Source organism: Hyperolius riggenbachi, chromosome 1, assembly GCF_040937935.1.
Source record: "Hyperolius riggenbachi isolate aHypRig1 chromosome 1, aHypRig1.pri, whole genome shotgun sequence".
NCBI lineage: Eukaryota > Metazoa > Chordata > Amphibia > Anura > Hyperoliidae > Hyperolius > Hyperolius riggenbachi.
Window position 1 is genome coordinate 182,567,173 of NC_090646.1, and position 26,665 is coordinate 182,593,837.

At 46.0% G+C, this 26,665-nt stretch overlaps 1 protein-coding gene across 2 annotated transcripts in view; it reads left to right on the plus strand.

The window, feature by feature from the left end:
• The window catches only part of TMEM154 (transmembrane protein 154), a 52,489-nt gene that overhangs the window by 25,529 nt on the left and 295 nt on the right, over nucleotides 1–26,665 (plus strand). For both annotated transcript variants that reach the window (XM_068278978.1, XM_068278985.1), the window contains 2 exons: nucleotides 1,086–1,171; nucleotides 4,026–4,071. In XM_068278978.1, coding sequence (XP_068135079.1) covers nucleotides 1,086–1,171; nucleotides 4,026–4,071 — 132 coding nt within the window. The remainder of the gene's footprint in view (nucleotides 1–1,085; nucleotides 1,172–4,025; nucleotides 4,072–26,665) is intronic.

The window sequence follows — 26,665 nt, forward strand, 5'->3', positions numbered from 1 at the left end:
TCCAGAGGAAGGCGAAAAAACCCTTACAAGGCATGGTCCAATTAGCCCCTAAAGGGAAAAATTCCTTCCCGACTCCAGATGGCAATCAGATAAAATCCCTGGATCAACATCATTAGGCATTACCTAGTAATTGTAGCCATGGATGTCTTTCAACGCAAGGAAAGCATCTAAGCCCCCTTTAAATGCAGGTATAGAGTTTGCCATAACGACTTCCTGTGGTAATGCATTCCACATCTTAATCACTCTTACTGTAAAGAACCCTTTCCTAAATAAATGGCTAAAACGTTAATAAATGGCTAAAACGTTTAAACGTAGTGTTGGCGTGTAGATAAGTGTATATAAGCTATTTGTTTTTACATCTTGGTATTATACAGGAACCAAGTCCAAAGAAGGCTCATTAGCAGAAAGCTTACTTCTTATTTTTTCTAAGTTAGCCAATAAATGGTATCATCCTGATGTAAGACTTGTTGCCTTTACTGATGGCTAGCAGGGTACAACACTCTGCTGCTTATTTATGATTAGTGAAAGTGAACAGTGTAATATAACCTACATCAGTACCGTTACAGATGGACATTTGTCCCTGGGTAAATGCATTATACTGTACATTTGTCCTATGTAGCTGTAACATACAGTAGTAAGCCAGTGAAAGTCTGACAGGTCTTGGACTAATCCATCTCCCTATGAGAGATTCACAAGGTTTTTATTTCATTTTCAAAAGCACTTATGGCAGATAAAAGCAAACGGCTGTTACTTCAGGATGACCCTTGTATATTGCATTATTGGTCAAAGCCCAATTGTAAGCTATTTTATGCACACTAACACTAGGAATAATAACACTTCTCTCACGTTAATGGTGGATACGTGTCTGTAGATGTCATTTACAATGTCATTATTGCACTGCCCTCACTAAGGTGACCAGGCTTATCAGATTCGTTCACATGTGCATTGCTTAACGTTTTATTCTTGGTCTCCTGCATTCACAGTTCTCCTCCTTTGATAAAACAGCAGATTATGGAGCATCACAAAGATGCGCTGATTTCTGTGAATTATTGAGAAACCACACATTGTCTGTTTGCTTGTTTCAGTCCTATCTTTGAAGAAGATACCCCATCAGTGATGGAAATCGAGATGGAAGATCTTGACAAATGGATGAGCAATATGAAGAAACACAGTAGGTGTTACATTTCAGCCACTTTTCCTGTGCCCTGAACGTTCTTATCTCACCCTTCCCAGATGATTCCCACAGATACATAATTTCCATGCTTCACTCGTGCAGGTGTGCTTTTATACTGATTATCTCCCCAGAGGCCTGTAATGTTGCTTTCTCAGATAATTGGTTAACATGGCATGCTGTAGGTGCTTTGCTTTATGACCGATTTCTGCTTTACAGTGGCTAAAATAGGGTGACTCATACCCAAAACTGCAGAAAACTGATAACCAATAAATGCTGTATATCCCATTACTGAGAAACTGGTAATTATAGTGGATGTGCCAACAGCACAGAGCTCATTTCACTTCTGACAAACACCTAGATGCAAAGTTAGAGTGTGTAAGAAAAACTGCTTTTGCCACGAACTGACCCGTAACTATGTCCAACCACTATCAGGAGAAACTGCCAGGCAGGATAGGTTGGTTATTTTCTGTTTTAGCTTTACAGATTCCTGTTCCTCAATACTGCCCCACCTCTCTATTCACCGCCAGAACAGCTAAAAGAAGTGCAAGCTAATTTGGGGGCATGCTATATAGCAGGCACTGAGGCCACCCGCTATACTAATTGCTTGCAACTGCTAATAGCAGGCACTTAACCCTTAACCAGGATAAGGTTAGGCGGGGGGGGGGGGGAGGTTAAGGTTAGGCGGCCATGGGGTTAAGGTTCGTCGCTCATCAGGGGATAGGGGGAGGGGTTGGTGAGGTTAGATACCAACCAAGGGAATAAGTTTAAGCGCCCACTGTGGGGGGGGGGGGGGAGAGTTTCTTAACTCTTCCTGTACTGGAAACAATATTAGACTTAAGTCTCTGCTCCTAATGTTTTATTTCTTAGCTGTACTTACACATACAGATCATTATATCATATTTTTTTTCAGTGTCTCTTTAAGGTTAGGCATGACTTGGGGGGGGGGGGGGTTAGGGTTAGGCACCACTGGGGGGGGGGGGGGGGGGGTCCTGTTTGAAAAGTCACAGTCAAATATTAGCAAATATTACCAATATTTCTCTAAATAAATTAAGTAGTAGAATATCTGTAAATTTACCAATATTCTACTACTGGCTATTTCTTGCATTCTTTATTACAATACATGTTTTTGCTAAATTAGCTTGCGGCACTTTCAAATGTACGCCTATTCACAGTCCCACAAATCAACATCATTAGTATGATTCACTGACCAATGAACAAGTAGGTGACGTAGAGAGTTGTAAATTGGAAGACAGGACATGGGTTGTAACTTGCCTGTCTGCACTGCAGTGTCTGACAGAGGCAAGAGACAATTACAAATCTAGTCTGTTTTATTTGCCAAAGGCCCAGAGCCTTTCTGTACTCATATTATTTGTCTTCATAAGCCTTACATTATCCATGCAGATACATTTGTAGATAAATTGATGGATAAAATTGGAAAAGTGGAAGTTCGTATATTTGTGTATAAAAATCAAATCATATGGTACTTATTGCTTTTACTTTTATACTTTGTGTATCTGCCTCTAATACGCTTTTACTTGTATTGGACTTTGATCATACCTAATAATGCTGTTGTGTACACATTTTTCGCATGCTGGGTTTCAGATAATAATTTCAGTATTTGTATAGCGCCTTTCTCCTGTCGGACTTAAAGCGCGTGTGAGGCAGCCACTAGAGCGCACTCAGTAGGCAGTAGCAGTGTTTAGGAGACTTGCCCAAGAAACTCCTTACTTAAATAGGTGCTGGTTTACTGAACAGACAGAGCCAAGGTTTGAACCCAGGACTCCTGTGTCAGAGGCAGAGCCCTCAACCATCACACCATCCAGCCAGATGCATAAGATTGGGTGCACAATTAAAGGTAACCTGAAGTGAGCGGTATATGCAGGCGGCCATATTTATTTCCTTTTAAACAATGCAGAATGCTTGGCTGTCCTGCCACATTTCTGCCTCTAATACTTTAGCCATAGACCCTGAACAAGCATTAGATGTTTCTGACAAAAGTCTGATTGGATTTGCCGCATGCTTGTTTCAGATGTGGGATCCAGACATTACTGCAGCCAGAGAGATCAGCAGCACTGCCAGGCAACTATTATTGTTTAAAAGGAAATAAATATGGCAGCCTTCATATCACTCTCGTCAGTTGTGCTTTAAGTGCGCAAAATCGTGGCTGTCTTTCATTTTTGTTGTGCACTGTCATCGTGTTTTTGTTTGCGTCTTCCACCTGCAATGTTTTGTTTTGGAAACGTATTTTTACGATGATTTAAAAAATTGTGGCAAAAAAAACCCCTTTATATATAAGGCACTTACGGAGCATGCAGAAAGTAGATGCATGCGCTTAGCCTGACAGGCACATTTGTGTAGGTTAAACTGTATGTCTTCAGCCACGCAAAATACAAATGAGCGAATACAGAAAAGTGAATGTTATATGAAAAGCTGCTACATGCTGTAATTTTAACAGATAAATACATCAGATATGATCAACCCCACTGATTAACATGGGCTGTCAGTTATAATATGTTTCCGTACTGCAGTAAAACCTGAAAAAAAAGAAACAGATGTAGTGTAAATGTGAACAAAATACACATGAAAAGTAAAACTTATCTATTTGTATGCGCCTGAGAAAGATAACCTACCTAGTGTAGGGAGCTTTAGAAATAGTATATCATCATAATCATGTCATCAGTCCAACACTACCAGTGAAACTGCCATTCTTCTGTGCTGACTATAATGAATCATAAACATTTGAAGTTTGCATCAATCCTTTTACCCATTTATTGTGCCTACTATAAAATATGTGATTGCATATTCCATACTGTATGCGCATCATACACAGTGGTAACTTTTTTTTCCCCAGGTAATCGCTTATCCACACTAGAAGAGGAAAATAAATTTAGAACAAGGTAAGATGCAGTTATATCTTTCTAACACTAGATGGCTCTATTTCCAGAAAGATTTCATATACCCTATCATAAATAAAACTTTTTTAATCAGGTTAATACAGTTTATAGTAAAAAATGTATAATAATTGAAATTATAAAATTCAAAGAGTTTTTAATCTAAACATCTTGCTTAGACTCCTTCTGTTTTTGCTACCTAGTCCACAGTCTAAATACAGGCTACAGTATATGCAAAGTGTGAGCAGAAAGCAAACCAGGCAAACAAGGACATAATTCAAACAGCTTTTATTCTAGCAACAAAATCAACAGTGTGCACAAAAAGGCCGTGGGTGGGAAGGATGGGAGCCTTAAAGGCTATTTGAATGCTTAAAAGTGGACCTGAACTCAGAATTCATCTCTGCTCTAAAAGATACACAACAGCATAATAACCTTTAAACAAAAAACATGTATTTGTTACAGCTGATACAAATTGTTAGAGCTGATACAAATCCTAAAATACATTTCCACCGTTTCTACTTCCTGATTCATGGAAGCAGGCATATTGTTTACAGCCTGTTCTTTCAAATGAGCTTATCTGCCTATCTGGCATAAGCAGTCATGTGACACAGGGGAGGATCAAATTACAACTTGTATTTAATCACAAATAAGCGTGAGTTAAACAGGCTAAACTCTCTACATACATACAGGGTGCATTTCTCTATGTTTTCCTTCCGTCCTGTGCAAGAGTTCAGGTCCACTTTAATCAAAAATGTTTGACCCATAAGCAGGGCCGGATTTGTACCCTTTACTGCCCAAGGCCACTGTCACCATCCACCCCCCGTCAGTATAGGTAGCGAGATGACCCCTCCTCCTCTTCCCTCTAGTGTAGGTAGCCTGATAACCCCTCAGTATAGGTAGCCAGGTGACTCCTCCCCCTTTACCTCCAGTATAAGTAGCGAGATGACTCCATTACCCCTCCTTTTCCCACCCCCCTTTCAGTATAGGTAGCCAGCTCTCCTTCACACTGCAGCAGCCATCAGTGTCATTCATTTCTCCGCTCATCTCTAGTGCGAAAGCTTCCTCTTCCTTTCCATCTCCAATGCTGCCCAAGTCCATAGCTGCCGGCCACAATGCAAACGTGCACAGAGAGCAAGGTGGCTGCTGCACAGGTGGCTAGCAGCAGAGTACCGCAGTCAGGTGCTTGCCTGATCTCACAGCATTGCAGCATTTGCAAGCTTACAAATGCTGCACCAGTTTAGCCTGCTGCTTTGGTGCCCTTGCTCCTGTGGTGCCCTAGGCCATGGCCTAGTTGGCCTTGGCCTAAATCCTGCTATGCCCATAAGCTTTTTTGATAATAATTTACTGTGAAAAAGGCATTGATGCTTGCACCCTTCTGACCCAAACACACACTGTGCATTATGTTATTGGAGTCTGTATTACATTCTTCAAGGCCTAGTCTGCTTTCTACTCTCATGTCACTAGGTAAGATTGCTCTTTGTTTTACTTAGAGCACAGGGGGCCTACAGCCAATAACTGTTGTGCACTGAGATAATTGCTATTCAAGATCCTGCACATCTAGTGCCAAACCGTTCTTCTTTTTCCATTTGCACAACCTATATACAACTGAACATCAGAAAGGAGCCTAAAAGCATGTTTTGCTAATACAAATCGATGTCATTAAAATGGTAAGCTATTTATGAGAGTGATAACGCCCCATTGAGAACTTTGCACATGCCTTGGAAGTTGACATGAAAGGATTATGCATCTAGGATCCACTCAGATAAGATAGTTAGAATAGAGCAGATATAACATTATTTAAGGGAGAGAGAGATGTGTTTATGTAATTCAGTCCAAGTCATACAAGCACTATAAACAGTTTTTAAACTTTGTATAAATGCTGATTCCCACATCACTCTATACCTATGATTTAAAGCCCTCAATAAGTATAGTAATCTGAAGGTCACTGTGTCGCTGGTCACAGAAATGAACATCATTGACATTGAACTGATGTTCCTGTAGCAGCACATTTGTGTGGGCAGAGACACAGCTTGAGAGATAAAGGGGCTTATGTAGAAACATGGTTTCTACATAAGGGCAAAACCAGGAGCTTATGTAGAAACATACTTATTAGAACACCATATTTGTAAAAGTGGCTTTCAGCTTAAATGACTGCCACTTTTATATGGAATCACCATGGTTGCTGTTCTTTGCAATAGTTATTAGCAATATGTAGTAGTACATGTCTTAAATTGAAGCCAATGAACTGTGTACTGCTTCTTCTTCTAGTGAAAAGCAATGGTCACAATGGATAATCTGTTATTCCATACTAGTGAATAGAGCTATGCTTTTCCAATTTACATTAATCATCATTATGGCAATCAGTTATTGGCCATCAGTGACTAAAAAGTGATTACCCTTTTATAAATAAATTAGTTATAAGCATGATCATGGTTTTTAAAAATAGAAAACAAAAAGAAGCAATTTAAATTTCATATGCCATTCTTTATAAATATGGCCCAAAGATCGTTCTCTTGGGGCACCATCGTTTGAATTTATTAATGTGTGCATTGCATCAAGTGAGAAGGTTTATTGGGGTGATTTTCTGATAACTAAGGAAAATGTGATGCATATGTAATCAGGATGACTGCAGAATGGAGAATGGAAAAATGTATTTATATTTTAGCCTGGAGAGCCTTTGTAAGTTACCCATAGACGTGAGATGACAGTCAATGTGGCTGTGCATGATCTGGCAATGATGTCATGTCTTTCGAGCTACTTTCATATAGTGTTGGGCGAACAGTGTTCGCCACTGTTCGGGTTCTGCAGAACATCACCCCGTTCGGGTGATGTTCGAGTTCGGCCGAACACCTGATGGTGTTCGGCCAAACCGTTCGGCCGCATGGCCGAACTAAGAGCGCATGGCCGAACGTTCCCCGAACGTTCGGCTAGCGCTGTGATTGGCCAAACGGGTCACGTGGTTCGGACCCGAACGCGCTCTGATTGGCCGAACTGTCACGTGGTTCGGGTAAATAAATACCCGAACCACGTCATATTTCCGCCATTTGTCTGTGGGTTTAGCTTTGGGTAGGCAGGCAGGGTAGTTCGCGCTCCAGCCACGCTAGCCAGGGTCCCCCCAGTCATTGTGTCGCTGCTGGGAATAGTAGTACACCGCTCGCTCAGCATTCTGTTTACTGCCACTCTGTGTACCTTGCTCAGCCACACTATATAGCATTCTGTTTACTGTTCTGTGTCTGCTGGGAATAGTAGTACACCGCTCGCTCAGCCACACTATATAGCATTCTGTTTACTGCCACTCTGTGTCTTCTGGGAATAGTAGTACACCACTCACCCGCCACTGTATAGCATTGTGCTCTGTGTCGCTGCTGGGAATAGTGGTACACCGCTCACCCGCCACTGTATAGCATTGTGCTCTGTGTCGCTGCTGGGAATAGTGGTACACCGCTCACCCGCCACTGTATAGCATTGTGCTGTGTGTCGCTGCTGGGAATAGTGGTACACTGCTCAGCCACACTATATAGCATTCTGTTTACTGTTCTGTGTCTGCTGGGAATAGTAGTACACCGCTCGCTCAGCCACACTATATAGCATTCTGTTTACTGCCACTCTGTGTACCTCGCTCAGCCACACTATATAGCATTCTGTTTACTGTTCTGTGTCTGCTGGGAATAGTAGTACACCGCTCGCTCAGCCACACTATATAGCATTCTGTTTACTGCCACTCTGTGTACCTCGCTCAGCCACACTATATAGCATTCTGTTTACTGTTCTGTGTCTGCTGGGAATAGTAGTACACCGCTCGCTCAGCCACACTATATAGCATTCTGTTTACTGCCACTCTGTGTACCTCGCTCAGCCACACTATATAGCATTCTGTTTACTGCCACTCTGTGTCTTCTGGGAATAGTAGTACACCGCTCACCCGCCACTGTATAGCATTGTGCTCTGTGTCGCTGCTGGGAATAGTGGTACACCGCTCAGCCACACTATATAGCATTCTGTTTACTGTTCTGTGTCTGCTGGGACTAGTAGTACACCGCTCGCTCAGCCACACTATATAGCATTCTGTTTACTGCCACTCTGTGTACCTCGCTCAGCCACACTATATAGCATTCTGTTTACTGCCACTCTGTGTCTTCTGGGAATAGTAGTACACCGCTCACCCGCCACTGTATAGCATTGTGCTCTGTGTCGCTGCTGGGAATAGTGGTCCACCGCTCACCCGCCACTGTATAGCATTGTGCTCTGTGTCGCTACTGGGAATAGTGGTACACCGCTCAAACACACTATATAGCATTCTGTTTACTGTTCTGTGTCTGCTGGGAATAGTAGTACACCGCTCGCTCAGCCACACTATATAGCATTCTGTTTACTGCCACTCTGTGTACCTCGCTCAGCCACACTATATAGCATTCTGTTTACTGTTCTGTGTCTGCTGGGAATAGTAGTACACCGCTCGCTCAGCCACAGTATATAGCATTCTGTTTACTGCCACTCTGTGTACCTCGCTCAGCCACACTATATAGCATTCTGTTTACTGTTCTGTGTCTGCTGGGAATAGTAGTACTCCGCTCGCTCAGCCACACTATATAGCATTCTGTTTACTGCCACTCTGTGTACCTCGCTCAGCCACACTATATAGCATTCTGTTTACTGCCACTCTGTGTCTGCTGGGAATAGTAGTACACCGCTCACCCGCCACTGTATAGCATTGTGCTCTGTGTCGCTGCTGGGAATAGTGGTACTGTATAGCATTTCTGTACTGCCACTGTACTGCTGCCAGTCAGCGTGTACTGTAAGGATAAGTGAAATGAGGAAGAAATCCGGTGAAAGAGGGAGGGGCAAGGGAAGAGGTGTTTCCCCTGACGGTTCACGTACAGGCCACAGGGGAGCACCCAAGAAAACCCACTCAATACTGCCCATGTTGTCCAGGACAACAACCCTCACAAATCCAAAAGAACAGGACCAGATAATTACTTGGATGACCTCTCAAGCGTCCAGCAGTGGGTTAAGCAGCACCAGCACATCACACACGAGGTCCGAGTCCTCAGCCAGTTACAAGGAGCCAGTGGGCACAAAGCTGACACAACCGGCAGCGACACCACGCACACAACTGCCAGATAACCAGTCCGATGAATTACCTCAGGACACAATGGGGTATTCGCAGGAGCTATACCCAGCCCAACAAACTTCCACCTTTCAAAGGTCAATGGAGGAACAGCCAGAAATGTTGTGCCCGGATTCACAACCATTAACTGTGAGAAATGCACCGCGCACTGAAATACAAGGCGAGTCTGAGGAGGACTCGGAAACCCAAATCCCAGAGCAAGTTGGGCAGGAGGGGTTGCAATTGCAGGAGGTCGGCCGACAAGATCTGGAAGATGACGTTGGAGTGAGCTGCGCAGAGGTTGTTCTGGGGAGCTCTACTCCACGGCGGCGGCCCCCCACAATGACATATGACGAGTTTCAGGAGATGGAAGAGGAAGGTATGGACAATGTGGACAGAGACCCAGATTTTGTTTGTGAACGAGAACATCGCCGTCGTAGCAGCAGCACAGATGAGTCTGTTGAAGAACCCACTGCTGCACAAGTTCGCCTTGGGCCACAAGGTAGGCGGCGCGCAATTTCAGGCACCACAAGCGTGGAAGTTCAAGTGAGAGGCAAAAGAGGAGCAAACAGAAATCGCCAGCAAGGCAGGTGCTCCAAAGTCTGGGCTTTCTTTGAAGACTGCACTGAGGATGTTACCATGGCGATTTTCAAGGTGTGCAAGACCCGCCTGAGCAGGGGGAAAAGTATTAACAACCTCTCCACCACCAGCATGAGCCGCCACATGCTATCCAAACATCCCACTCTGTGGGCAAACGCGGCAGGACAGGGTACCAGCAACACTGCCTCCCTTGGGTTCACCAGACTCACCACCAGACCCGCCTCAGCAGCAGCAGTAGCCCAGCCATTGCGTGGTTCACAACATTCACAAACATCAGACGACGCTGACACTGTCACTTTCCGGAGTAGTGCTCTTGAGGTCTCCCAGTGTTCATCAAACACAACAACCAACAGCCCTTCCGTGTGCAGCGCTACGGTTCAGTTGTCTGTGTCGGAGATGTTTGAGCGCAAGAGGAAATTGCCAGCAAATGACCCCCGGGCCGTGGCAGTAACAGCCAGCATAGCCAAGCTTCTGGCCTGCGAAATGCTGCCATATCGAGTGGTGGAGACAAACAGCTTCAAGGGCATGATGTCAGTGGCCATCCCACGTTACGTGGTTCCCAGCCGCTACCACATTGCGCGCTCTGCAGTGCCTGAGTTGCATGAGCACGTCGTCAGCAAAATAACCCGAAGCTTGAAGAATGCCGTTGCCTGCAAGGTTCACCTCACCACTGACACCTGGACGAGTGCGTTCGGCCAGGGTCGATACATCTCCCTTACCGCGCACTGGGTGAACCTTGTGGAGCCTGGCAGCGATTCCTCACCTGCTACGGCGCGGGTGTTGCCCACGCCGCAAACAGCTGCACCGCCGTCCCTCCCACTGGATAACAACAGCAGCACCTACCTCTCTGACTCCTTCTCCTCCAACGCATCTCAAAGCTGTACCTCATCCGGAAACGCTAACCCAGCAGCAGTAGGATCGTGGAAGCAGTGCAGCACAGCTGTTGGCATGCGTCAGCAAGCGTTGCTGAAGCTGATCTGCCTTGGGGATAAGCAGCACACAGGGGAGAAAATTTGGAAGGGAATAAAGGAACAGACGGATTTGTGGCTGGCACCGCTGGACCTGAAACCGGGCATGGTTGTGTGTGATAATGGGAGTAATCTCATTTGCGCTTTAAGGTTGGCTAAGCTGACACACATCCCTTGCCTGGCGCACGTGATGAACCTAGTAGTTCAGCGGTTCCTGAGGACATACCCAGGCGTGGCCGATCTTCTGTTGAAGGTGCGTCGAGTGGCCAAACATTGTAGAAATTCCAGTACTGCTTCGGGGGCACTCGCCAAGATGCAGGAGCGCTTCAATCTCCCCCACCATCGCTTGCTGTGTGATGTCCCTACGCGCTGGAATTCTACGCTGCACATGCTAGCCCACTTTTGTGAGCAGAAGAGTGCAGTGGTCCAGTACATGACGGCGCAGTACCGAGGCGCATCCGGACAGCTGCCAAGCTTCTGTGGATCTGATTGGGCCAACATGTTGGACCTCTGCAAAGTCCTCCAAAATTTTGAGCAATCCACGTTGCTTGTGAGCAGTGACAACTCTTCAGTCAGCATTACCATACCACTGCTGTGTTTACTGAAGAGGTCAATGTTGAAAATCAAGGAAACAGCTGTCATGATGCAACTGGGGGAATCTGAAGGAGAAAACGATCAGCGTGATGGTACCAACATCAGGCCATCCGCCTCAGGGAACGCTGGCCCCAGCAGCTATGACGAAGAAGAGGAGGAGGAACAGCTGGAGTTGGAGCAGGAATTTCATGCCACCACTGACGAGGGCCAGAGCGGTGCACGTTGGACTTCCACAATTCAGCGCGAATGGTCAGCAGAAGCAGACCAGGAGGAAGGTGACGACTATGATGCATCACAACAACTATCACAACGCTCACAAGAGGATGATGAGGATTCTGGTAGGACTCTGGCACACATGGCTCAATTCATGCTAGACTGCATTGAACGTGACCCACGCATTGTGCGCATTCTGGACAACACCAATTACTGGGTTTATACCCTTCTGGATCCACGGTACAAACACAATGTTCCAAAACTGCTTGAAGAAAGAGTCAGACAGGTCAAAATGGAAGAATACCAGCAGGCCCTTGTGGAGACTTTAGAGAGGAGATTGACATCCTCCCCCTCCTCTAGCCAGTTGTACGCCGACAGACTGACTTCCGCAAACCCAGGACGACCAGGAGGGCAGCAAACAACGCAAGCCGGAGCTAGTGCCCAAAAGGGAATGGTATCGGCAGTGTCCTTGGAGTGGGAAAATTTTCTGACACCCATGCAGCAGCAGCCCACTGAACAGCAAGCGTGCAGATCCACCTCCAACACCGATCGCCTGGAGAAGATGGTCAAGGACTACATGTCAGATGACGTAGCTGTGTCGAACAATCCATCTGCACCCTTCAACTATTGGGTATTGAAGCTAGACACCTGGCACGAACTGGCAATGTACGCAATAGAGGTGCTGGCTTGCCCGGCAGCCAGCGTTATGTCGGAACGCTGTTTCAGTGCTGCCGGAGGCATCGTCACAGATAGGCGTATCCGCCTCTCCACAGAAAATGCAGACCGTCTGACTCAAATTAAAATGAATTAATCCTGGATTGGAAATGACTACGCAACACTCCAGGACCCCAACCAAGTAACATGACCAATGAACATCTGGGATGGTGTAGCGTTTCCGGTCCCTGTTTATTGAACCTCTCATCTGTATTACATTTATGACTGCATGGCGGCAAAAAGCATTGCTGCTATATCCGCACGCTTTTTGTCCTCATGCAAGGCCTGGGTTGTTGTGTCTCAAAAAGCATGGCCTTCTCCTCCTGCGCCTCCTCCTGTTCCATCACGTCTGCTGCTGCTGGGTTAGCGTTGCCGCGTGGTCCCTGTTTATTGAACCACTTATCTTTATTACATTTATGACTGCATGGCGGTACAAAGCATGCTATCCGCACGCTTCTTGCCCTCATGCAAGGCCTGGGTTGTTGTGTCTCACAAAGCGTGGCCTTCTCCTCCTGCGCCTCCTCCTGTTCCATCACGTCTGCTGCTGCTGGGTTAGCGTTGCCGCGTGGTCCCTGTTTATTGAACCACTTATCTTTATTACATTTATGACTGCATGGCGGTACAAAGCATGCTATCCGCACGCTTCTTGTCCTCATGCAAGGCCTGGGTTGTTGTGTCTCACAAAGCGTGGCCTTCTCCTCCTGCGCCTCCTCCTGTTCCATCACGTCTGCTGCTGCTGGGTTAGCGTTGCCGCGTGGTCCCTGTTTATTGAACCACTTATCTTTACTACATTTATGACTGCATGGCGGTACAAAGCATGCTATCCGCACGCTTCTTGTCCTCATGCAAGGCCTGGGTTGTTGTGTCTCACAAAGCGTGGCCTTCTCCTCCTGCTCCTCCTCCTGTTCCATCACGTCTGCTGCTGCTGGGTTAGCGTTGCCGCGTGGTCCCTGTTTATTGAACCACTTATCTTTATTACATTTATGACTGCATGGCGGTACAAAGCATGCTATCCGCACGCTTCTTGTCCTCATGCAAGGCCTGGGTTGTTGTGTCTCACAAAGTGTGGCCTTCTCCTCCTGCGCCTCCTCCTGTTCCATCACGTCTGCTGCTGCTGGGTTAGCGTTGCCGCGTGGTCCCTGTTTATTGAACCACTTATCTTTATTACATTTATGACTGCATGGCGGTACAAAGCCTGCTATCCGCACGCTTCTTGTCCTCATGCAAGGCCTGGGTTGTTGTGTCTCACAAAGCGTGGCCTTCTCCTCCTGCGCCTCCTCCTGTTCCATCACGTCTGCTGCTGCTGGTGCTGGGTTAGTGTTACCGGTCTCTTTTCCTGGAACCTCTTCTCTGTATTACATTTATGACTGCATGGCGAAAAAAAGCATGTTACCTGTGCAAAGAAACATGACATTTTCCACATTTAAAAGACAGTTTTTCCTTTGAAACTTTACAATCAATTTTCTCAAAAACTATAAGCTCTTTTTCAAATATTTTTTTCCCTCTTGTACCCACTCCCAAGGTGCACATACCCTGCTAATTTGGGGTATGTAGCATGTAAGGAAGCTTTACAAAGCACGAAAGTTCAGGTCCCCATTGACTTCCATTATGTTCGGAGTTCGGCGCGAACACCCGAACATCGCGGCGATGTTCGGCGAGCGTTCGCGAACCCGAACATCTAGGTGTTCGCCCAACACTACTTTCATAACAAAGAATCAGACCTGCAAATAAGAATGCTTGTGCTAATCATTAACTGTGTGCCCTCTTAAGCTGCGTACTCACCGCTCGAAGGCTCCTGCAACGTCCTCTTGACAACAGTCGTCAGCGACGCCTCTTCCTGCCAGCGAGTGTGCACAACGTCACACAACACTACATGCCTGGAGCAAAGGAGACTTCAAGCGATTATGATACTTTGTGCAGGAGTCGTCGAGGATCTTAGCAATCAGCCGTGATGGTCGTTATTGTGGTGCGCCGCTAAGAGACCTTCGCATGGTCATGCGCCTGTACCCATGTTGCAATATCACATAAATGACGCTCACCTTAGGTAAGGTTCTGCCTTTTTTCTGTGTTTGAAAGGGAAAGAAGTGGGAAGAGAGGGTTCTGAGAACCTTAAACACTCGCCAGGAACTAGTGATTTGCCTAAATTGCTGTGTTAATGATCCAGCTCTGAGTAGAACAACACAAAGATAGTTTAAGCCAGAGGAAAATGCCCTGAAGCTGAATATTTTGTTCTCCACTGTCAATCAAGAGATTATTCATTGCAAAACAGGAAACTGTTGAGTTACATTCAGGTTGACCAGGACTAACTGCAGGACAACTGAAGGCCACAAAATGGGTGTTGGAAGGAAATGTACCTTTATTGGATGCAGATGTGTCAGAACACCAGCAAATGAGTTGTACTACAGCTATCAGTTATCTTCACCAACTGGGCAGTCAAAAAAGACCCACCAGGTGGAAACTACTGCACACCGCATCCAAGAAAGGGTTGGGCAACTGAGATAGTGGACACTTGTTGAGCATTTATCACTGTGTCATATTCTCCAATGAGTTGTTCTTTGCTCAGTTTTCATGTAGAGGATACAAATGGGTCCAGAGAAACCTCAGCCAAGAATTCCGCAAACTGCAACCAACTATCTGGCATGGCGGATTTTACATTATGTTATGGGGTGCCATGTGGAGCATGGAACAATCAGAGCTGGTGAAATGTGTAGGAATAAATTAATACCAAAAAGAAAATTTGCCATATTGGAGAAGGGACTTCTGTCAATATTCTCAAGTGGGCAGCTGAATAAAAAGTTCACTCTGTTCATGGAATATGGAGCTCCTTACCACACAACAAAAAAGACCCAAGGTTAACACAAAAGTCATCTGAAAGTTTTCATGTGGCAGACACAGTCACCCGACATGACACATATTAAACACTTCTAGGCTATACTTGATTGTGTGGTGAGATAACGTTCACAAAATGTTTCATGAGTGTTTCAAGCATTGCTGATATCAGAAGTAGGAAGGTGTACTTCCTCAAATGGAAGTTTTGCAAAGTCCAGCATAACATACACAAGATGACATGCATTATAAATGTGTCCATCAGACAGTTCCTCCATGTATGGTCATCATTGCCGTTACATCTTAGTGGAGTAAGTTTGAATAAGTCAATTCAGTAAGTTTGAATTGTCGCTTTTTTTACAGGCCAGGTTTCTGAACTCTTAACTAGAAATCTATCCTAAAAGTGTACTTCTCTTGCATAGTTGTATATTTATAATCTACAGCATGGAACTAACAGATAGTTGAAATATCAGTAAGATAGTATTACTGATATTTAGCTTGCCCCTTGCCCTATTTTCACATTAACCCTCCCTCCTTATGCCTAATGTTTGATTATTAGAAGGACATCATCAAGATGGCGCTGCACATGGTCGCCACGGCCACAGGGCTCCGGGCTTCGTTCAACTTTCTTTTGTAACCCTATCTTCTAGCTCACCTCCGAGCCCCTCTGCCTCCGGGGTAAGTCGTGGAGGACACAGGCATGCTTGTCTTGTGCGTGCCTGACATCGGGAAGCAGTCCGCGGTCAGCCGGCAGTTCGGGCTATCAGCTGTTCGAGCCCACGTGCCCAGATCGGGGGTTGCCGGGAGACGCCACCGCTGCTAGGATGCTCTATGAGCTGCCGAACTTCCGATGCTGGTTGGGGCCAGACACCGCGCTCTTCAACTGCTGCCTGGGTCCGCCTCTCATCACAAGGGATCATCGCCGCGGCACACAGACGGGTCCTCCACCACTCATCATCAGCTGGTCGGGCCCACGTGCTCAGACCGGGAGATGTCACCGCTGCCGATCCACCGCTGCTGGTTGGGGCCTGACACACACCACACAGAGATCCTCAGGCCGCTGAGAGGGTCTCCACCAGCCTGCTCGGCCACCCTCGTTGAGGAGCTCCTCTCCTCCGAGCTCTCCAGTTCGCCGCAACCTCAGAGCGCCTCACAGCCTACCCCCATCTGAATCACCCCAGGGCCCCCCTGGCATCATCCCAGGGCCCCCCTGAAACACCCCTTGATCACCAGCGCCGCATCTCCGTCGGTGAGCTGCTCACTCGGGCACGGCCAGAACACCAAAGGGCCGATCGACTGAGGCGGCCGCCGCCACCCACGTGGAGCGACCAGGGGCCCAGGCAGGCACTGCTCATGCTCTGCTTCGCCCTGCCTCCGAGTCCTTCACCACCGCTGACTGGAAGCCACCTCTGGCACATTCAGGATGCCTCCCCATCTGACCACAACAATCAGGAGGCACATAGCTGCTGCCCTGACCAGCCTGGGCCTGATCAGCTGAGCAGCCACCGCAATCCACGTGGAGCAACCACCACCACTGGGCCCCCTCTGCCCGCAACCACCAGCATAAGGACTCTGGACCTCCTCGGATCAAGCACATGGTGACTGATTATCGGACTGTACCAGGGGTTTTTAATCTGTTCAACCAAAAAGGTCCCTGCCTCCGCCTCTCGCTTTGGTTCTCTCTCTTCTTTCCTCATTGTCTCTTTAGCTATCCCTTCTCGCTTTATCTCTGCTGTCCGCCTCCATTTTTTTTTTCCCCCTCAGTTTCCTCTCTACTTTTCGTGGACAATCGGAGCACCTGTCTCGTTGGGAGCGTGTCGCTGTGTAGCGTCCAGTGCCGAAAATGGCAGCGCTCAGATCAGCTCTCAGGCTGCTCCTCCAGTCCCACTCTTCTCTGTTCCTGCTATCAGTGTATGTTTGCTCTGTTTGTATTACGTTAATTGTACGTATGTTTGCTCTGTTTGCATTACGTAAATTGTACGTTTATGCTGTAATGCTCTCTGTCTTGCTTTTATTTTGCTTTTACTGTTTATACGTATGTACCATGCTTACTGTATACAACTTTGCTCTGCTTAATTGTACGCACAAGCTGTAATGCTGTCCTATGTGTGCTTGTCCCATGTCTATGTATGTACCATGCTTAACCGTGCTCTTTGTTCTGTTTTTCACCAACGACCCTGTATGCGCCAAAACCAATTCCGGGTACAATCCACCGTTGTACTTGGCGAAATAAATTCTGATTCTGATTCTGACAAAAGTATCCAGAATAACATCAAAGTCTTGCAAAAAATCGATACAGCTTTATTCAAAAAATACAAAAAGGTCAATTTATCATAAAAAGAGACTCTTATCAAACGGTGCTTCCTTTTCCCCAAAAAAAAGTACATACAACATTTCTTATGATACTGACAAAGTCGATCATCTGGCTTGATGAAGTAGAAATACTTAATCCTCTGATAGCATTTTTAGAAGAAATACATTATGCCTAATACTAACCCCCCTTCCCCCAATGCCTAACAATACCCTCCTCCCGGGGCTGTAGTAGCCGCACTGCTAGTGTGATAGCCAAGTAGTAATAGTATAGGGAAAGTATAGGAGCTAACCATTATCAGGCACCCAACTCTCCTTGGCACTGTGTAACCGCAAAGTACATTGCAGTCTGTTACATGACCATTGATCGCAAGGCTCAGTTTAAGCGATGCACTCCTGTTCCCTCTCCTCTTCCCAGCCTCATGGAAGTTCCTCTGTGCAGGGCCAAGCGATTCTGAACTGTGCATGCTCAAGTTCCAAACCACGTATGCACCGTGAAAGAAAGCACTCATGGATAAGCAATTACTGTTGCTGTGAATGCGCAGTTCAGGACTCGCACCTGTGCATGTCTGAATTGCTCGCGCCACTCAGGGGAACAATGAGTGGGAGGCACACCAAAGACAACAAGCAGCATCAGCATTTTTGCACTTGAATCACTCTGGAAAATGCTTTTTGCATAGGGTAACACTGCACTAGCGTTTTGCCAGTTGCCGTCAAGTGCAGCACAATCCCCCCCAGTATGAAGTCATCGCCTGTCAACTGTTCTCCTGCACTGGCTGGCTCTTGTTAGAGCTTGGTACCCGCACTGAACAGAGGCCCCACCCCCCATGGAGTCAGAAATGTGCGCGGCTGTAGCGTGCTCTGATTTGACTTGTCGCAGCCCTCTGTCTCCCTGTAACAGCACGCGTGTCTGCGCTTGATATGCGTGCTGTTACTACTGCTGAAAATCGGCTGCATTTTAATTGCACCTGAATTGCACTGGCAGACTGAACTGCTCAGTAAATGCCCAATTCAGCCTCCCAACTGAAAGAGGCCTAAGAATACAGATAATACAGATTAATCATTATTTGAATAATTGAACAAGATAATAAAATCTGGAGTATTTTGCATTAATTGTAATTAATTACAGTACATAATCAATCATTACTTTATCTGATGTAGCCAGGCTGCATATGACTCATAAATGGTAGCGGATTCTCTTATGGCCCGGCCCATTTTATTTACTACCATAGTCTGTCTGTCCCCAGCAAATGTATATACAGCAGTGTTATTCTGGAATCAATCCTACTGAATGTGAAAAGCTGCAGCAGAAGAGACGTTTACCCTCACTGTATTTCCAGCCAATTTTCAAGCCTCCTGCCTCCTCCATGGGATTCATTAAGGACAAAATCAATCCTTCCATCTAGAGCGCACCCCTGTTGCTAGGCAATTATTTTATAAAGATTGCTGGAGCACAGGCTGGCGGAGTCAATTGCATCCTGTATAGCATCCTTCCATTAGCATTGTGGCGCTGTCTGTGGACTTGGCAGAAATGCCAATAAGAGCGCAGTGTGTCCAATGCACCACGCATGCAATGTGTAGAGTATATTTTATAACATTAGTATGATAATCTTCCATAGGCAGAATATATACTGTGGAACATCTCACTATGGACAGCAGTGGTAGCTCTATATCACTTGCAGCTGCAGGGACGTTCCACTAATAACCGTTTCCTTACAGTGATTTAATGCTCCCAGGATCTTCCAAGTCTGCCGGTAGTCAGCTGTAGCTCAGTTCACTTCAATCAGGACAATCAATTCACTAATAAAAGAGCTGATTAATGTGTTGAAGGAGCCTCTGTGTGCGTCCAAGGTAATATTACAGAAATATAGATCAGTGAGTAAGAAACCGAGCGCTATGCTGTGGAATAAAGGTCATTTGTGTACGATACCAAGGAGCAGGCATTTTAAAAGATTTGTTCCTGGAAGAACCTGCCTATCTCAGAAGTCATTTCTGCTGCCTGATGAATCTGGGATTCGAATTTTACAGCAATAATGTCTGTTTGGCAAACACTACTGAGAATAGACTGCTGCTAGTTACCAGGGGCGTAGCCATAGCCATAGCAGCTGCTATGGGGCCCTGGAGCAGGGGGGGCCCGGGTGGTACTTAATGTATTCACCATTAACTTTCTTGTGTCTCTCCACCCTCTGACTTTGTCTTAGTGCCCATAAACTAGGTGTAATGTTGATTACATGTGAATGTAAAGTGCCCAATTAACTCATATCCATACAAGGACAGGTTGCATTGCATAAGAGCGCCTTCATCTGAGGGCCCCATGAAAGTTTTTCTATGGGGCCTCATGATCTCTAGCTGCGCCACTGCTAGCTACAGTTTTATTTGGACTATAATACGTACCTTTGTCAGTGCGTCCTATGGCCCAAATGCATGGCCAGGTGTCCCCCTACATTGCCCACAGCAGAGTCCCTAAGTGCAGAGTGCAGTGGAAGCCCTTACCTATCCGGCCAGCACACTTCGAGTCCTCCATCTCTGGCCAGTGCAGTGTAGCACGATCAGACACAGAACCGGCGTGCTTTCAGTCCCTACCTTGTGTTCCTTTCTGGCTTACTGGTGCCCTCTCATTGTGTGACCCCAGCCAGCACAAGTGGTTTTTGTCCACTAAACTTAGGTGTGTTATGGTCAGGTGTGTCTAATGGTGTGAAAAATATGGTAATTTTTCAAAATTAACAGTGGCAGAACAAAAGTTTGGGTTGCCCACCCAATACAGAGAGTGGGAACAAGGTGTTGTGGGCGGAAGACAGACAGAGCAGAGCTGTACTTGCAGTAGCCTTGCTGTCAGGCCCCGTTCCCACTTGCTTCCGGATTACTTGCGGCCAGCAGGAGCGGACAGGTGGGTGGTGGCTTAGCTTCCGACTGGAGGAAGCTAGGAAGGTGAGCGGCGGGGAAGCTGCACTATGGAGGAGGCAGGGTTATTATTATTATTATTATTGACAGGCAGAGAGGTAAACATCAGGTTAGCGACAAGCAGATTGTCTCTAGCCTGGCAATATTTTCAGGGGGGCACAGCAGACCACGGGGGGGAGAGACTAGCGGTGGCAATAGAGACACAGAGGCATGTAATTGTGCACATGACATGCCTCTGGGTCCTCTTAAGATTTAATATATCCGCCTCGGGTTCTCTTTAAGGTCTCTCATCCCTCCTCGTCTCCCCGGGTGGCTCCAGTCCCCCGGCAATTAAGCCTGAAAGCCATTTTGTTCCCGCAGCTGCAGTGCAGTACTATTGCGCAGAACACTCCCAAGGATGGGAGCTTGATTGGGAAGCGTGCCTGTCTGGGCCATGCATGCGCAACAAAGCGCGATTCGGCAAGGCTTTCGGGCTCAATTGCCGAGGACTGAAGGCACCCAGGGAGATAATGATGAGCGGCTTTAAGGGGGCTTAAGGAAGCTTCTCGTCTCAGGTACACTTTAAGCATTTGAATGGATTATATCAAGACAAAGCACTGACTGGCAAACAGTTAGGGCCCATTTCCACTTGAATGGAATACACTTGTTTTGCGGGATCCAAGTCACATGAGGAAATGCTGTTTATTCCAGCAATAGCATGCCGTCTACATAACATGCCGTTGGGATTATAGACGCCATGCAGCATTTTTTTCGTTTTACTCATCTGACTCTTATTTGGATGCGTACTCACATTTCTGCAAGTGCTGGCATGCATCCTGCAAGATGCACCCCACTCAGTGGAAACTGGCCCTTATCAGAGTAGCATAGTGAGCGTTACGGACTTATGCCTGCTAATTGGCAATGATGAGAGGTCCACTCGTCCTGCCCTGAGCCCCTGTGGGTCCAATCACTTTAAAGGACATTATCCCTGCACTTTGATTGGCCCAATAGGCTGCCTGTCACTTGACAGGAAACTTGACAGGCAGCCTATTGGGCCAATCAAAGTGCGGGGATAATGTCCTTTAAAGTGACTGGACCCGCAGGGGCTCAGGGCATGACGAGTGGAGCTCTCGTCATTGCCAATTAGCAGGCATATGTTTGTAGCGCTCGCTTTGCTACTCTTATAAGGCTTGTTAACTCTGATAAGGCATGTTAACTCTGATAAGGCACGCTGTTGTTATAGTGAATCAACCCTATTGTGTTGCAAACTGTTCAGAACACTGTGGGCTCACAAGTTTCACTTGTAACTCCATTGATACGTAATTGCATCTGTGAACTAACGCAGACACGCTAATAGATTGCCCCACTGTAGTTATCTTTATTACCTTGAAATCAGGGTATTCCAGAAGTCAAGTGGCCAACACATGGTAATGTGGCTTTGTTTATAGCACACTTGTCTTACAGCATTGGCTCTCTAATTTGAGTTTGAGCCAGGGCAATATCTGCATGGAGTTTGTGCATTATTTCCATGTTTGTGTGGCTTTTGTCTTTGTGCATTCTTTCCATGTTTGTGACTTTTGTCTGGACACACCAGTTTCCTCCCTGTTTTGCCCCCAAATATAGGGTTTTTAAACCCTGCTGCAAAGCGCACACTGCTTATAGTAGGTTGTAAACATGCACCATCATTTTTTACCAAGTGTTGTAGCAATATCACCCAAGGAAGAGGGGACTCCGTCAATCCTACGTAGGGGAAAACACCTGGAGACAGAATCCATCACATCTGTTGGTCTCAGCAATGTCCCGGAGTCCAGGCGTTTTCCCAACCCAATTATACTCCCTAAACTATAACACACGCAAACGCATATACGGTCGCTGTTGTAGGCGCGTGGTCAAAGTATAAACCTATTATAACCGCTTCTGTGCAATACAACACAGCCGAGCGTGGACACCTCGTGTACAGGCAATGGCTTTGGCCTTCATAAACCAGATAAAACCGGTTAGAACAAGATAAAGGTGGAACTGCAATGTAACAAACATACTATTCTGACCTAAAATTAACTCCAGGGGCTCAAGTGTAACTTTATAGATCAGATGGGATGTGAACAGCAATCTTCCATACATACAGTCCAGATACATCACATGTGTATCTCACCCCCACATCCCAAAAACATAATTGGCTTCTCCAAAATTGGCCTATGATGGAGATATGATTACAGTAGGAGTTAGATTGTGAACCCCTCTGGCAGAACGTGTCAGCTCAGCGCTATATCAATTAAAATAAATAATAATAATAATATTAATAATAATTCACATATTTGAAAAGTCAACAATATTGTGAAAATTACAGAACAACAACTGTGAGAAAATGCGGAAAAGCCGCCGTGGGTGCTCAGAGCAAGGCGGCTGATTCCGCGTCCAACGCGGCAGGTTGCGCGCGTGGGCCTGCATCTGCTAGCATGACTGAACGCGAAGAAACCGCCGCATGCCCTGAGGACAGGGCGGTGGATTCCGCGTCCAACGCGGCGGTTTGCACGCATAGGCCTACATCTGTCGGTATGGCTGAACGCGGAGAAACCGCCGCATGCTCTGATAGCGGTGCGGCTGGTTCCGCGTCCAGCACAGCGGATGGGTTACAACACATGTCTGGTGTGGCTGGGACTGATAGTCCACACAGGTTCAGAAGGACGCGTGCGCGCGCTGAGAGGCAGAGCTTTTATGACAGCCAGAAGGGAGTCAGCTGACCAAGCCGGTCAGCTGACAATTGTATCAGTTCTCATTGGTCCAGCACTTAGGGGAGGCGCTGGAGAGCGCTATAGTATATATACTGGGTGCTGGTCATTCCTCTGGTGTCTGTCGTTGCGATCACTACGTGGAAGCACTCAGACCTTTTGTCAGAATCTGTGTTATTCTCTAGATCAGTTCCAGGGTGTTGATGATCACGGACCTCACACCCCAGATTAGGAATACTGTATTTCATCTGTGTTATGCTCTAGACCAGTTCCAGGGTGTTGATGATCACGGACCTCACACCTCAGACTAGGAATACTGTATATTATCTGTGTTATCCTTCAGACTAGTTCCAGGGTGTTGATGACTACGGAACTCACACCCAAGACTAGGAATTAGCGTTACCATCTTGTCATATTCAGACTAGTTCCGGGGTGTTGATGATCAAGGAGCTCACACCTAAGTCTAGGCATTGTTTGATTATTTGTTATGACCTTCTGCTTTCCTGACCACTCTTCTGATCTCTGATTTTGTACTTTACTATATCTGATTCTCCGTTGCCAAACCTTGCTTGCCTCAGGATTCCGAATCAGTCTCTTGTCTCTGTATCTGGCCTGTCTGTCTTGCCTGACCTTGAGAACTTTCTCCTCTGTTTAGAGATAGTTCACAGATCTGTCAGTGACACTCCTCCATAGGTGTCACTCACACTCTGGTCCTTCCCACTCTCAGCCTGACTCAGTGGCGTAGCTAAGAAGCTGTGGGCCCCGATGCAAGTTTTATAATGGGCCCCCCAAGGGCTCTATACATGACAATTGATACTGCGCACCAAAACCTGCCAATGGCAACTACAGTGTCTGAGGTGCAAGAAGGGGATGGGGAACAGTGTGTTAATGGATTACCACTATTCAGAGTATCTATAGAAGTGATTATTATGAGCACAGAACCAATAAAGAGCCAATACTGTAGTTGAGGGAGGGCCCATTGGGGCCCCTCTGGCCCAAGGGCCCCGATGTAGTCGCAACCTCTACAACCCCTATTGCTACGCCCCTGGCCTGACTCCTCCTATTGGGGAACCTCAGGCCGTTGGAGGGAGCCTGTTCTTTGGGCAGAATCTCTTACTGCCTTGCACCCTCTATACGGGTGCTCTCCTCAAAGTATTACTGTTGCACCAAACACTCATATTACTCAGGTGTCCAGAGGTTAGAGATATATCTGATTATCAGTGATACTGCAGATCATCAATAATCAGGTATATATCTGTATTCTCGGTGATACTGCAGATCACCGATAATCAGATCCTCTCTGTGTTACACCAATCGTTACAACAACAAATGACATTTGTAAACTGCTTTTCTCTTGTAGAACTCAAAGCACATAAGCCTGGTTCATACTAGTAATTGGTTGATTGGTACATTTTGGTCCAGAGGACATATTCTACAAGTCCACAAATGCCAGACTAAACAGGTGGCTTTTCAGTCTGGATTTGAATAACTCCAGGGATGGGGCTGTCTTTACTGGGTGTGGAAAGGGATTCCATAGGGTAGGGGCAGCATGACAGAAAGTGCTGGCTCCAAAGGTTTTGAGGTGCACTCTGGGAGTGACCAAGTTTATGGTTGTAAGAGGTTTAGTGCATTTTCAGCAAGTCCTTCATGTATGTATCCAGGGCCCAAACTGGTTTATATTAGATACATTTTAGAACCATGCTACATTCATACTGCTGGAGTTAAGTATGTCTACAGATGTCTTTATTTAGACTCTTGTTCTCTACAGGTATATTCTTATTGACTGTAATCATTAGTTCCAGTTTGGAGCCTACAGTTCTCATGATATTTGCCTGAGATGGATGTTTGTTTCATTTTCAATTATGTTCTCGGAAGGCTTTTAATCACTTTTACATCTCTTGATATTTTCTTTGTTCCGACTCAAAACAGATCTTTGTTATGCTGACTTAGTCAACCATCCATTAGTGGATTATACTGAGAACAAAGGCAGAACCTTTATTATGGAAAATAAAAATAGAATTAACATTGTTCCAACAATTCCTTTTCAAAGTGAACCTATTACAGTAAATCACACGTCACATAAATCAGTAGGGCCCATGCCAGGATTATTGACGACATAAATCGTTTTGAGCAAAAAGGTACAATTTTCTTGGTTTGATTCAGAAATTGCTCCCTAACTTCTACTTTTTGTACTTTACTGCAGAAGAAAAAGCAGAAGCTGATAATATGGAATTATTTGCATGAAATCTTGCTTGAATCGGCCTTGTCATGCCACCATACTGCCTATGGCCACTGTCCCCCTAATGTTTAATGTCCCCACCAGTGCCGCCTGTGCAGTTAAACTTTACCTGCCACCATCTAATCGTGTCCTGGTACTTCCACATTTGCACCCCATGTGGTTGCCAGCATTATAGCATGTGCGACTGTCACATACTGTACGCGCCCCATATGCTATATGCCAATAGTCATATGGGGCCCAAGTGCGGAAAACACTCAGCGTGGACGGCAGACAGGTAAAGGATAACTGCACAGGCACCGGGGGGGGGGGCATAACACACTAGTGGGGACAGCGCCTGTTACCGCCGTGCACCCGATTAAGCATGTTGGGCCAGGATTTTCCAGCATGTTTGATTGATACATATGACCAATTTTGGCCTGAAATTGGTTGCATCGTTGATCAAGCATGCTCTTGGTGGCACCAATTTTCATCCAATTCTATTATAATTATTGAACTGGATGGTTGATCGGCCGCCAAGTCGAGTGATGCATGGGCACCTTTAGACATTTTAGAACATTGATTTATTCTGTCTGAGAAAGGAAACAGGGTAATCTATCAAGATAAGATAAGAACAAAGGAAAATCTATAACTTGTAGGGTATGTTCACACTATATGCATTGCTGCACGCTGTGTTGCTGCACATTGCGTTACTGCATGTGAACGCTCTGCCCATAGTTACATAGGCATGTTAGACATTGGACAGCACGGTGGCGTAGTGGTTAGTGTTCTCGCCTTGCAGCGCTGGGTCCCTGGTTCAAATCCCAGCCAGGTCAACCTCTGCAAAGGATTTTGTTTGTTCTCCCCGTGTCTGCGTGGGTTTTCTCCAGGCACTCTGGTTTCATCCCAAAAACATACAGATACGTTTATTGGCTTCCCCCTAAATTGGCCCTAGTCTATGATGCATGCACTACATGATACATACATATGAGCATGAAAGGGACTAGATTGTGCACCCCTCTGAGGGACAGTTAGTGACAAGACTATATATACTCTGTGCAGCGCTGTGTAATATGTTGACACTATATAAATACTTAAATAAATGTTCACACTACTGCATTGTAAGGGATCACATTATTTTAACACACTTTCTACATTGTGTTTCTGGTTAATATAACTGTGATAATGCGTCTTCTACATAGAAATTCTATGAAGCACACTATAAGGTGCTGAGCTTGCGTTGCGTTATGCTTATGTTGTAGAATTGGGTGTTACGCAGCACACAGAGTGTAAACTTAGCTTACTGTCTCACATCTTTTTCACAGTAGTACATGTCCAAAGTCATGCCATTTATCTGAGTTTGAAAGTTATAAACAGATGCCCTGAAGCATCTTCTTACTTGAACCCCTCGTCGCACTAACATGTAAGATAATGTATTTGTACT